The sequence below is a fragment of the Hippocampus bargibanti genome, linkage group LG10 (assembly GCF_051943395.1).
Source record: "Hippocampus bargibanti isolate YZ-2025 linkage group LG10, ASM5194339v1, whole genome shotgun sequence".
Lineage (NCBI taxonomy): Eukaryota > Metazoa > Chordata > Actinopteri > Syngnathiformes > Syngnathidae > Hippocampus > Hippocampus bargibanti.
In genome coordinates, this window is record NC_142743.1 from 21,572,034 (window position 1) to 21,585,786 (window position 13,753).

The window sequence follows — 13,753 nt, forward strand, 5'->3', positions numbered from 1 at the left end:
ATTGTGAAGCCTGACAGCAGTCGGTAGGAACGAGCGGCGGTACCTCTCCTTCTTGCAGCGCGGGTGTAATAGTCTCTGGCTAAAGGAGCTACCCAGAGCTGTCAGGAGGGGGTGGGAGGGGCTGTCCGTCATAGCTTTTAGTTTAGCTAGCGTTATTGTGGTTTAAGGTATGATACTTAAAGCAAAATAAAAGCAACAATGTTTGAAAAATGTAGAATTTTAATGTTGGCCTCGGACCGCCTCAGTCTTCGTTTCATTACTGTTGTGGCCATAGTTTTGGCCGATTCTTTGCTGGGGGCTAATTCTTAACTATGTGGGGAGTTGACAAAATTTATGGTCTGGACCAATTGCCGATTGAAAAAATAATGCGGTTTTGAAAAGTATTTATTTTACGTTTTACTTTGTTTCTTAAATGTTTTGTTTTACAGGTTTTTGAGATTGTGGAGCGTGTTGAGGAGTTACGTAAGAAATGGCCAGTTGCTTGGGGAAAGTTGGATGAGGGCAGCATTGGAGTGGTTTCGCCCTATTCGGACCAGGTCTTTCGCATTCGCGCTGAACTCCGAAAGAAGAGAATGCACGAGGTCAGCGTGGAAAGAGTGCTCAATGTCCAAGGTGAGAAAAAAACCCTTTACCAAGTTACTGTCGTTTTCTTTGTAAAATGTACCGAACTGGTGTACTGTCGACGACTGCTGTTAAGTGGTCAGCCCTTGATCAAATTTAGCATTGAAGTGAATTTCCATTCGTTGAAGGCCTCCTGAAAATGATCGAAGAAAGTGGAAAAAGGACTAAAAAGGTCAAATCGTCTGGTTCTCTGCTCTAATGGAAGCAAGCTAGAGTTCACATTCTCTGTGGATTTTTGTCATTTAAATAACCATGTTCTGTTTTTAAGTAACAATAACCTATTTCTATATACATATATATTTTTTTTGCCGTAATATTTTAAGAATTTAATGGTGTTCTTCAAAAAAACATTCAACATGTCAAAGGAAGACTGACCACAAAGGCAACATTGAGCATGTTAAAACATGAGAATGCTTACTCAGACATTTTGCTCTAAAGTGCATTTTACTCATATTTTATTCATGGTCGTTTTCGAGCATGCCTCTAAAAGGACATCTTTTCAGGAAATATGTCTTTTTAAAAATGCCATCTTATTTAGTCTGCTTTATTCAAGTTTGATGGGTGCCCGTTGTCCTCATTACGGGCTTCATTCACGCGCAGCTATCGTAAGCTATTCAAACCAATAAAAAAAAATCACCCCAAAAAGTTCCATCCCTAATTTACTCAAAAAGGTCATTAACCCCCTCATTATTTGCATATTTAAGACACAGAGACACATACACTGAAACGGCACTTTGATATATGCCAGGATTTGAACTTGAACAATCATTCTTTTTTGTGAACTTTTAGCAAAAGGTATTAGCAAAACGTGTTTATTCCGGGGTTTACCTTGCATGAATAGCCCATGATAGGTGAAAACTGACATTAAAAAAAATTACAAATGGGATGTATCTTTTTTTTGTCATCACAGATTTTAGTAGGGTTGAATTATGTTTGTGATATCATTTAGAAAACAATTTAATATTTGAACTGTATATTCAAATGTAAATGGTATACGTTCGTGGCTATCAATTTTAATTGTTTCTCAAGAAGTATGGATTTTTTTGAGGGTGGGGGGTGGATCTGTGTGTTTTGTTTTTAAATTGAATGTCACTTCTGAATGCACACTCTCAGGCAGTCAACCAAGTCATGTTTTTAGGTAAACAGTTCCGGGTGCTGTTCCTAAGCACAGTGCGGACAAGGCATACCTGCAAGCGAAAACAAACAGCCATCAAAAGGAAAGAGCAACTTGTGGAGGACTCCACTGAGGATTTAGACTATGGATTTTTGTCCAACTACAAGCTGCTCAACACAGCCATCACCAGAGCTCAGTCGCTGGTTGCGGTTGTGGGAGACCCAATAGCACTGTGCTCTGTTGGACGGTGCAGGTACTATATATAGGATGTGTTTCGTACTACTGGAGGAGATGTGAAAGTGGAGTGCATCTATAATATCATGTCCTTTATAATTCCATCTGGTTGTAAGATGATTTTTAGCTTGTATAGTTCCGACCAATCCATATAGTATCCGTATATTTTGGGAGCCTAAATTCTGATCGGCCTTGCATTTCCACTGCCAACTGTAGATGCAGCATGACAACAACTATCAGCTCCTTTAACTTAACTAATTCACTGCCAGACTTGCAAAAATGTGTCCACTCCAGTGCCAGGCCTTTTGTAATTGTCACTTGAATTCCAGGACCCACAGGATACTGAGTTTTAGGTCTACATTCAATGCAGCGTACGAACCTTTAGACTCTCTTCTTTCATCAGAAAAAGAGTTAATTTCTAAATTATATGGGTCTGGACTTATGTGAGCTTGAAATCCAAAAATATATATACATATTGATTTATATAGCACTTTAACAACAGCTGAAGCTGGAACAAAACACTAACATGGAAAAATGGAAATGCTACCCCCTTGTGGAACGGAAAACTTTGCTAAAATGTCTGTCCAGCGCTTTATTGGCACTCCAGCAAGAAACAAATTTGTGAATGGCGCCCTGCGTTATATTTTCAATTCTCGAATAAATTTCTGAATGGCAGTGAGTGAGTTAATGGTGTGCCATAAAAGTTAACTTGGCGTAACCCACCACCAAACAATTTAATGAATTGACATTAGGGAGGACATTTTGCATTGTGTTTTCTATGTTCACATGTGACTGTTTGTTACAAGAACATAAAATAGTAGCAGATTGCAGTGTATATTAATTCACCCTTCACCCATACTGCTTCGCACTTCAACTGCAGAATACAAAAATATGGGATGTTACTGTCTGAGCATTTGACAAAGGACCCACAAAAACAAAACTGAAGAATGAAAGAAATTACTGCACCAAACCAAATCCCAAGGAATGCAGCAGACGGAGTCTTAATATTCCAAATAGAAGTTTCTGAAGATGCTTACTTAAATGCTGTCTCTGTTCATTTTTAGAAAGTTCTGGGAGCATTTTGTTTCCATCTGCCATGAAAACTCAAGCCTCCATGGCATCACTTTTGAGCAAATAAAATCCCAACTTGAGGCACTGGAGCTAAAGAAGACCTATGTTCTCAATCCTTTGGCTCCGGAATTTATCCCACGCGCCCTCAGGCCCCTTCAAGGGCACCCGCCTTCACAGGCGCTACATGCTCACCATCATCCTCAGCATGTGCAGGCGACATCCACAAAGCCGGCACAGCAGCAATCGCCACCTAAGGTAATGTTTTTTTAATGTTGTTTTCAGGGGCACTTTTCATGTAAAGCCATTAAAACCAACACTTGCGTATACATCCAACTCACTTTCATATCCAATTATCTTACATTTCCCTTTGATTCAATGTGTCCACAGACGACAGAGGGTCATATAAAAATATATAAAAAACATTAATTTATTTTGCAACAGACTCTTGCAATCTTTTTGGGGGTTGATGCCCTTTTAAGCAAGCCCATATGTATGGATGTTGGAAAGAAATTATTGTGGCTAAACTACCTTGTACCCATACCAAGGCAAGAAATTACTATTGTATGTATGGTGTGCATGGTGTTTTATTTTAGAAACTAAGCTGTTTTTATTTATTCATTTTTATTTATTTTAATGCTCCCACATCTGCCCCCGCTGACTGCCTCGAGGTAAAGGTTAACAAAATCACCACTGCTGACAACCTGCTGTCATCACCTACTGGGGCTGATGAGCTAGCAAATATTTTGTCCTATGAAGTCTCCAGTAAATGTTATTTCAGTAGATGCATCACATTGTTTGTCTTAAAGGTCATCCCATTATTTTAATTTGCACAAATGACATATTGCAATTGTCATTCTAGCTTTATGTGTAATATTTTTTTGGATTAGCCGACTATTCAGTTTGGCATGGATGTTCATTCAGTGCTGCAAGGCAGGTTTATTAGCACATAGACATGTGGTCGGTCCATAGTTATATAACTGAGTCCAAATTAGATTTTTAATTGTTCACTGATTATTCAGATTAATTTAGTTCCTTTTCTATTACACACCTTCATTGCATGACCATTGATAATGAAATGGTTATGCAAGAACAAGTGTGACATGTTATAGCAGGACCACTTTAAAGTTCATGGTTTTCATTTGGAGTGGCAGCACATGGCCTGACTGACTTTTATATGATTTTCGAATGATTCTTTCTTGCAGGGAAAACATGCCAACCACACAGAGCACCTTCCACCTGAAGGATATGGTGAGTGTTTGGAGTGTTGTACTCATTTTCATAAGTGTTCTGCGCAAGTATGACCCACAAAAAAAAATCACATCTTCGTCATCATGAAAAGGTTTCTTCAACAGTCATCTGTACTTCATTGAAGGTGTCATACGTTTTGCTCCTCATCCGAAGAGCTTCGTCAGCAAACTGGCGAAGCAAAGAGCGAAACGTCCCACACCTTCAAAGCAGTAGCGACGATGGCTGAAGAAACCTTTTCATTGACGGTTCACTCCTGTGAGCCTACACAGACCTTTGTCATCCTGGTTGAGTGAATGTGGAATATGCATTTACTTCTGACAGGCTTGTTATGATTGCTTGAGTTAAAAGTTTGACTTCTCACCATCGTTGACCTATATATATCATCAGATCGAAATCAAAATACTAAAATGTGTGAACAGCTCATCACAGCAAAAGCTTCTGGGACAACACCACCTGACCAATTATCAACGACTTGAGTTTTTTAAAATTTTATAATGGCCGTTTTTTTTTCTCTACTCAGTCTTCTACGCTTCCCTTGAACCAACACTGTGTCTCCTTGAATTCCTTGTGCCATGCACAAATTGAAAGATGTGACAGACTTAATCCACATTCAATACCCTGTTGCATAAATGGGGCACCAAAAATAAACAAATGCAGCATAATTCAAAACGTCAATAACCACTGAGTATTTAAAAGATATCAAATTCAGTGGAATTTAGTGGCTTTTACTTAAGCTCCACCCTTTGAAGGGAAACATTGTGAAGTGGGCTCAGGAACACAAAACGCATTTAAATGTTTTCGAATGATTTAATCACAGGGTAAGCAGTATTTTTAATTCATCTCTCCTTGCAGTCCAGCCCAACCCAGCTGTTCTAATGGGAAACCCAATCCAGGCATTTACACCGCCTGTGGGGGCCAACCCAGCTGGCTTGGGGAAGTCACCAAGTCCCGTTCAAAGGATAGACCCTCACACAGGCGCCAGCATCCTTTACGTTCCAGCAGTATATGGTGGAAACATGGTCATGCCCATGCCACTTCCCGTAAGTCCTTTGCCTAAAAATGAGTCCATTTTGACAAATGTGTGCAAGTCAATTTTGGATTAAGAGCTAAAAAGCTTTTCTTGGATCATCATGTTGATATCAGAAGGGAATTATGTTTTTTTTTTTTTGTTTTCTTTCTTCTTAAGTTACCATGGCCAGGTTATCAGAATCGCTTTGCTGTTGACCCACGCATCATGAATCACCAAGCAGCCATGGCCTACAACTTCAACCTATTGCAGGCCCAGAATCGAGGCTCCCCTATTCCCCCCATTGGAGTGGCACATCCATCTCCCTTAGGAGTTGGCCAATCAAGCCCTGACACAGATCAGCAGTCAGATGCCATCAGAAATGGCATGCTTTGATTTTCATTTTGCCACAAAAGTTAACAGTAAGAAGTTATTGTGGTAATAACACCATCATTGTTGACTACTTTTTAGGAAAACTTGAAGGAGGTCCGAAGTCGGAGCAGACAACCGAGAGAAAAAACATTGAAATTAAGGATAAACAGGTACATTGTACACAAACATATTCCAAACACATTGTGTTATATCTACGGTCGTTTCGATTACGGTACCAAATGATCCTCAATTCTGATTTTATTCGGCAACATGATCAAACAAGTTTTAATGTTTCTAATTAGGAGCCTATAGACATAGGTTAAGATTTGACATAACCTCTGTCAATTGACTACCGCACGGGGTGGTAAAGTCTTTTTGATTTGTTTTGTTTCAACCCCCCACCGTGTCGTACCTTTCTTTTTCAACCAACTAACCGAACACACCGCAAAATCCTGAAAAATCATTTACTTTTTACCTTTTTTTTAATCTAGATGTTTTTTAACTACTCAGTACATTGAGTAAAACTAAATAGAGATTATCACTTTGCATTTCTTTACCTTCTGTAATGAATCGTTTGTTAAATGTGGTTTCGAAAAATAAATATCAAAGAGCCACTGGGAAAAAAGTCAAGATTTTTGAAGGAGGATAATTTGCAAGTCATTTTTTTCTGCTTTATGTTGAACACAACACCACAGCTTCATTGTAATTGTGTCTGTAATTTTGTGAGGGTTTTCCCCCCAGTCAAAAGGAGAATAATTAAATTTTAACAATACATGATTCTTTGGATAGTGACTGACTGTATGGCACTACCATCTGATTTAATGTTTTGACACAGAAACATACATTACTCAAATTTTCCTCCCATGGTTTTCAATGCATTTTCCCCCCCAGGGTGATTTTGACACCGGGCGAAGTCTTGAATCACAGACCGATGGGATAGGTGGTTTTCCAAATGCACTGCTTCACCGGAAAGACCCCTCGGCTGCTCAAAGAGCGCTCAATTATCTTGCACCATCGAACCCCGCCTTCCCCACACATCCCGTCAGTGGAAGAGCCCTCCCTCAACAGTGTCCAGTCTCAAGACTGCCTTATCGGGTAAACCAGCCTCAACACCCAGCAATGGTCCAACAGAGTCAACTCAGCCCCGCTTTCCCTAGTGGAGGTCCCGGGACATCCTTCTTCAGTGGCAATATTGCCCCACATAGGGCTGTCCAGTCTCCCACTTTAGATGCACCAGAATCTGGAGGTGCAGAAGAAATGGGGAGCTCCATTCGGACTCCTGCGCCCCACCTGGGAGGTCACCACCCAAATCTATCACAACACAACAATAAAGTCGCCAGCTTTGGGGAAGAAGATGCCGTGCACGCAGATGGTCTCGGTGAGTCGCCTATAATGTATGTGAATGTTCAAAGTCACAAAGGCAGTCATTTTAGAGCAACGTGATGACTTTTTAGATCTTCGGCGCCCTTTGGCTATTGAGGTCCTTAACCAACAGCAGCAGGCTGCCAGGCTCGGTCAGTGGAATGAAGCAGCAGGCCCTTTCCTCCCAGGGGGGGTCGCCTTCCCTTTACCCCAACAAATCCCCCACCTTGCTCAGCCAGGCATGACTCGCTTCTCACATCACTTACATCGTGCGGCTAACTGGGGCCTTGGTGCCAACATGGAAGATGAAGCTGGTTCGGCTGCTTCCACTGGTCCACCTTTCAACAGGTTAGACCATTCAGGGCAAACTGTATTTCAAAATAATGTAATCATCATGTGGTTTAATTTTGACTTTAATTAATCAAATTGTTTTGCTGATAATCACATCAAGATCTTGTGTATCATCGCGTTTTCACTCGTCAGGTACACAGGCCTTCTGAGAGAGATCCCCCAACCGGAGCCACTTGAATCCAGGGAAGCAAGTGAAATTCAACCCCCTCCTCAATCTCGCCTTCTCCAGTATCGCCAGTCCCGTGCCTCCGCTGACCCTGCATCTTCTTTACCTCCCACTTCAAATCATGCCGGCCAATTTCCATCTGGGCCTTTCCCCCATGAAAGCGGACGTGATCAGATGAATAACAATGTTCTCAAAACAGCAGCTTTGCCGCAGCATCCTGTTGGAAATCCCCTTTACAATAGCAGTTGCTACGCACAGCAGACACAAGCCCACCCCGCCAGCCCACCCGCGTCCCAGGTCAAATACCTTTTACAGGAGGCGCAGTGGTCCCATGGTGGAGGTGCATCTGTCAGCCCGCCCCAGCAGAGCCACTTGTTGGGTCACCAGGCCCATGGTCTTCCATACGGTGTCCCCGTCTTGGCCCCACCTAGCAGGCAGGAGCAAGTCCATTTGATGCAACTTCATCATCAGCAGCAGCAGCAACAGCATCATCATCATCACCATCATCACCACCACCACCACCACCAACAGCAACAGCAGCAGCAATCTCAGCAAAGTCAAGACCAAGAGTCCTACCCTTCAATATCACCCAGAACAGCTGCAACTATTACCCTGCACAGTGTAGATGAGGTAGATATCAAACGTGTTTGGGATATTCTATGCTGTTTGCACCACTCAAAATTGAAAATGTTGATGGTCTATTCAATAGACCATCAACATTTTTAATTACACCCATTCAAATGTGGCAACACGTGAGCTGTTAAACCCCCCCCCCCCCCCCCCCCACACACACAGACGCCTTCACACCCAAAATAACATGAGTTGCAGACCTGATTACTCCTCCTTTCCGTCCTAACCAAAGTGATCCTTAATGGGATTTACTGCCTGAGTACAGTATTTTCCGGTATATACGGCACACCTGTCTATTTTCAAACTTTTTCCATATATAAGGGGCACCAGAGTATAAGACGCACCTTCAATGAATGAAAAAAGGTTTCCCAAATATAAGCCACACCACATTATAAGGCGTGACATTTCTGGTTACGCACTACTTCTACAAGGATAAACTGAGTCGGTGACTGCTGACAGTAGTTGCGAGACCTGTTGTGGCTCAATATTACTTGGATTGGATTGGATGTACTTTTATTCGTCTCACAGTGGAGAAATTTACATTTCACAGCAGCAAAGTTATGAAAGGAAGAGGAAAGGAAAGAAAGAAGTAGAAAAACATAATACAGGAGCTACTGGAAAGCCAGGCACTGTCACGGCGCCATCTTGAAGTCAAAAAATAAATACTTAACATAATATGACAACACAGACACAGAGCGTCATTCACTCTTCAGCACTTGCTGTACCCTCTTTGTGACATGAAGCAGTTCTAGATGAAAGCGGAGAGGATCAAAGCATCCTTTTCAGCTGTGGATCAGGGACGTCATGGTAAACGTGTAAGTCTACTACAAGCTAAATTTTGAAAGGAAACACACACCTGTGGCATTACTTCACATATAAGGCGCAGGGTCATCTTTCAAAGAAAATTAAGGCTTTTAGGTTCACCTTATACACCAGAAAATATGGTACCTTACACCATGAAAAATGTACATTGACATATTTTGTAAAACTAAATTCCAATACTTATAGAGGAGTTAATTTTCGAAAGCAGCTGTAGTTGTCACCAGACATTTGTACGATGTTAACAGAAAAAATGTTCACCACCCCTCCAACCCCTGTTTTAAATGTTGAATTTGGTCCTTATATGGCGAGAGCTAAAAATTACTGTAAAATAAGTATGATTTCACTTACCCTTGTTCTTGGAATTCATCTAGTGATATTTTTTTTTTCGTTGCGATCTAAAATTTTTATACAATTTTTTTAGATTGCAGCGTTTATTTTTTTCCCCCCCAAACACCATTCTATTTCTATCCTATTTTCATATCTCTGTTATTGTTACTGTTATAATATGCCGGTGTATTTTTTGGGTGAGGTTAAAAGGCCTTCGTTAAAGAATGAAACGGGTCTCTAAATATCATGCTCTCATTGGAATCAACACAGCTACATTTGTGAGAGCCTTGGTTTCGATGTGCTTCTAACCTTTTTATGTCTTCTCTCGTGTATCCAGTATGAACCCAGAGGTCCTGGTCGGCCCCTTTATCAGCGCCGTATTTCCTCCAGCTACCCTGATCAACCTTCTCTTGCCAATAACCACAATGCCATGTCCCAGCAGTCCCAGTCCTGTGCATCTGACAGGACCCCGGACCATCCCCATCCACACATGCAGCAGCAGCACCCACATCCTCCCTACGGCTACCCTTCACATGAGGTCTGGCCCAGCAACGGTGGTGGTCCGGGTCCGTTCCAGAACATTCCGTGCAATGGAGGTGGGACCCTCAGTCATCATCGGGAACTTCTCGGTAGGTTTTGTCGTGTATGAGGACACTAGTAGAACATCCAATGTACATCGTTGGCCACAATCACTCTCTCATTGCATTGTCTGTCCCACTTATGCTTAACATATCTGAAAATATACAGATATTTATTACATCATGAGTAAAACGTATATTGCTACTTTTTTTTATAGATTAAAATTGATTTAGTTCCTTTTTTTTTTTTTTTTCAAAAAGAATTAGACCTTGTCACGACACCACCCATTCTCCCGTTTCAAGTCCAAAATGAGCTATAACAGTGGAAGGGAAGCCGTTTATTAATAAGACGGATTGTTTCAAGAAGCCAAAGTGGACTTCATGGGAGATGAGCAAGGAAAACACCATTGTTGAAACCAATAAAGTGAAACGGGGATTTGTTACATGTTGACGAGTCACAAAGCTTTAGGGCAGATGTCCTTTGCACAGATGAGACAAAACCTGAACAGTTTTTAACCTTGTTTCACACTGCGATCACTTTGGTTGACGGCATATATGATAATGTTTTTTTCTTGGTGTGTTTGACAGCTTCCAAGGCTCTCCGTCAGATCGAGAAGCAGGTGAAGGCCGAGCCTCCGGCAGTACAGCAAACACACCCCCACGCACTCACCTCGCTTCAGCACCCCGGACAGTTCCCACCCCTCATGTCCAACAACAAGCAGCCGCCGCCGCCGCAGCCGACACAGCCGCCACCACAACAGGCTCCCACAGAGCCCGCTCAGGCAGCTCCAAATCTAAACAAAGCACCCACAATGTCCTATGCCAGTGCCCTGCGCGCTCCACCCAAACCAAGAGCCATTCGCCCCGAGCAGGCTAAAAAAAACAGCGATCCACTCTCGCTCCTGCAGGAGCTCAGTATAGGAAGTTCAGATGGTAGCAATGGCTACTATTCCTACTTTAAATAATGAGTGTCACTCTATATATATATATATATATATGCGCTAAAATTAAAAAAAAGAAAAAAAGAAAAATCTCGTTTCTGAAAATACAAAAAAAAAATAGTGATGAGTTCATTTACAAATTGTTTCTATCAGTAGGTTTTCTTCGTTTTGTTCCAATTTAAACCTTTTTATTTGTAACTGTTTCTTCTGTTTCTCATATATGTGAAGAAAACAAGTATATAGAATGAAAGCATTACCCATAAATCATTATGTATATATGAACATATATACTTATATTTACAGTTGTATATGTACGTAATGCTCAAAAAAAGTTGACATTTTTAAAGGATTTTGGTTGGCCACTTAGCTTCCTTGCATTTTTACTTCCTTATTGAAATTGTTTTTACTGGTTACTAAACACATGTGTTTGCATTTCTGTCAAGTTTTACTTTGATTTGTGTTTTTTTTTATTGTTGTTGTACTCTCATGGCAACAGTCAAGAGCTAAGTGGTCAGCCGACACAATCTACATGGAGAAGTGTATAGACGTAGACAAGTTTCCTCTAATCTGTACATTGAAGACAATAAATGACTGAATTGTATGCCACAGACATGTCCTTAAATTATTGTAGACGCTTGTTATGCTTTCAGACATGTCGGACATTCTGAAAAGCCAAAACAAATATATTCAATGTTTGGCTTGTTGCAACATTGTCATATATTGATGTTTTTCCCTTCCATTATGAGAGTTCATTTTGGATCTTACATGGAGGAATTGGTGGTGTCACCATATGGGCATATTCTCACAAAAAAAAAGTCATGAAATACATGCTTGTAATCGTTTCAAAAAAGTAACAATATGCATTTTACTTTTGATTCATCCAAATACAGTGCAGATGTATTATTATTTTTTTAGTTTATTTTTTACTTTCCCGTGGTCGCGATACCTTTCTTACTCCCCCCCCCCCCCCCCCCCCCCCCATTGTGGCTGCTTTTAATCTATTTTATTCCCTCCAATAAAACAGTTGTGACAATTTTATTTAGGCTGGGGGAGAAAAAAACAAGTCAAATCTAAGAACGTGATGGAAGGGATATAATATGTGCTGTTCGCAAAAAGAAAAGGTATCGCGCTTTAGAATGTTGCAGTACTGTGATGGTTAGTGAATGTGAATATGGGTATTGAGGACTGGGGGGGTGCAGGGTGACTTTGAAGTCAAAGTGGTGTGACTTTCTGCCTAATTGGAAACACTGCCAGTCAAAATGTTTTTAGTATTTTTTTTTTTTTTTTTTTTTTTTTTATATAAACACTGTTATTTGTGATAAAGATGCATTGAATATAGCTGAGATGTGACTCGCACACACTGCCCCTGTTTTCCCAATAAGACAATCTACTAACAACGTGAAAATGACATTAACAACTTCATAAATAATTTTAATATGATTTTTTTTAGTAGTTTATAAGTGCAATTGAGCAGTCAAGGACTATTAGTTAGTTTTTTTTTTCTTTGTGTTTGTTAGAGTATGAAATAAAAAGAAAAAAAAAAGCATGTAAGCAGCTATATATAGGGCCGATACTACCGGTAAAACTTTAGTTCGCGGAAGAAGCATTTTGGATAAGAAGCGAAACGTCCGACACCTTCAAAAAAGTACAGATGACTGCTGAAGAAACCTTTTCATCCCGTTGTGACAATGATTTGTCATTCAGCAGTTCAACTTTAAAATGTGAAAAGGGACCTCTTGTCCACTTGTGTTGGTATTTACATTGCATTCTTGTCACTTGGAGTATGATAGTGCTGGATAAATGCAGACTTGTAAATATAATAAATATACATTTTCTAGGTAAACCTCACATTTGGGAATTTTTATAGAGGCTATTCAAACCAATAGTTGCGTCCTTTTTAATTATACAGTTTGCCCCCACCCCCTCAAAATAAATGAGGCAAAATCTGAAAATCTAGTCAGTAGTCTAAAATGTATTCAATCTTTGATTTTGTTACACCCTCCACTCCCAGTTGTACAATACCTAGATTTATGTTGCTGTTCTACAACTGTTGTGTCACAATGCAGTTTAGACTACAATCATTTGTTTCTTTTATTGCATGCTCTTTTTCTTTAACTTTCTATCCCTGTTTTTATTTGTAACAATTATGAATGGCAAACCAAATTTGTAATCGACCCATTTCCATAAGTCAAAATTTCCTTGTGTATTTGATGTGTACAATGTGACATAAGACGGCTATTCTATTTTACTAACATGTCATTCAACAATGTATCGGTCATGTATGTTTGTGTTTCAAGCAGGGCTTCAAGCTGAGATTGCTCCTTGGTGTGTTTGAAGCTCGTTGGTTGAACTTGTGCAATACTAATTAATATGTCACTGCGTTCTCCAGAAACCTTTTTGTTATACATCTTGGCAGAAGGTATTGAGACAAAGACAACTTTGGCCCAGCCTGTAGAGATAGATAGATCATTGTGTCCACCTCTTTCTGTCACATCATTGCTCTCACCTGTTGTTTCCTGCAGGGGGTCTGCACCGTCACGCCTCCCCATCCCAAATTCCAATGGATAAACCCATATGGGTGCAAAAGTTCTGTTTTACTCTTTTCCATTTCAACTAATGGTGGTTATAATAAAGGATTTAGACTGTGTTTTAAAAGGTTATTTACTTTGTTTCTCTATTAAAGTGTTTTTATTGAAATTTGCTTCAATGTTTTTTTCTTTCCTTCGTAATCATCCACAGCAAATGACACATTTGTGCTAACCTTTGAACATAACGCATGAAAACTCATTTTCATAATAATAATACAGTAAAGTCTCGTTATATCGATATTCAAGGGAGTCCGAAAAAATATCGATATAACCGGGACTATCGATATATCCGACCCTGTTTGCATGTAATTTTCTCCGTGCG

At 40.3% G+C, this 13,753-nt stretch overlaps 1 protein-coding gene across 3 annotated transcripts in view; it reads left to right on the top strand.

Annotated features, from left to right (window-relative positions):
- Positions 1 to 13,545, top strand: part of helz (helicase with zinc finger) — a 30,381-nt gene extending 16,836 nt beyond the window's left edge. For 2 of the 3 annotated variants that reach the window (XM_089006169.1, XM_089006170.1), the window contains exons 22-33: positions 429 to 612; positions 1,760 to 1,988; positions 3,034 to 3,295; positions 4,243 to 4,288; positions 5,141 to 5,328; positions 5,475 to 5,679; positions 5,766 to 5,836; positions 6,558 to 7,044; positions 7,121 to 7,376; positions 7,512 to 8,175; positions 9,662 to 9,953; positions 10,491 to 13,545. In XM_089006169.1, the coding sequence (XP_088862295.1) occupies positions 429 to 612; positions 1,760 to 1,988; positions 3,034 to 3,295; positions 4,243 to 4,288; positions 5,141 to 5,328; positions 5,475 to 5,679; positions 5,766 to 5,836; positions 6,558 to 7,044; positions 7,121 to 7,376; positions 7,512 to 8,175; positions 9,662 to 9,953; positions 10,491 to 10,867 (3,261 nt within the window). In that variant the 3' untranslated portion in view covers positions 10,868 to 13,545. The remainder of the gene's footprint in view (positions 1 to 428; positions 613 to 1,759; positions 1,989 to 3,033; positions 3,296 to 4,242; positions 4,289 to 5,140; positions 5,329 to 5,474; positions 5,680 to 5,765; positions 5,837 to 6,557; positions 7,045 to 7,120; positions 7,377 to 7,511; positions 8,176 to 9,661; positions 9,954 to 10,490) is intronic. The other variant, XM_089006171.1, reaches the window with a different exon arrangement.
- The last annotated feature ends 208 nt before the right edge of the window (positions 13,546 to 13,753 follow it).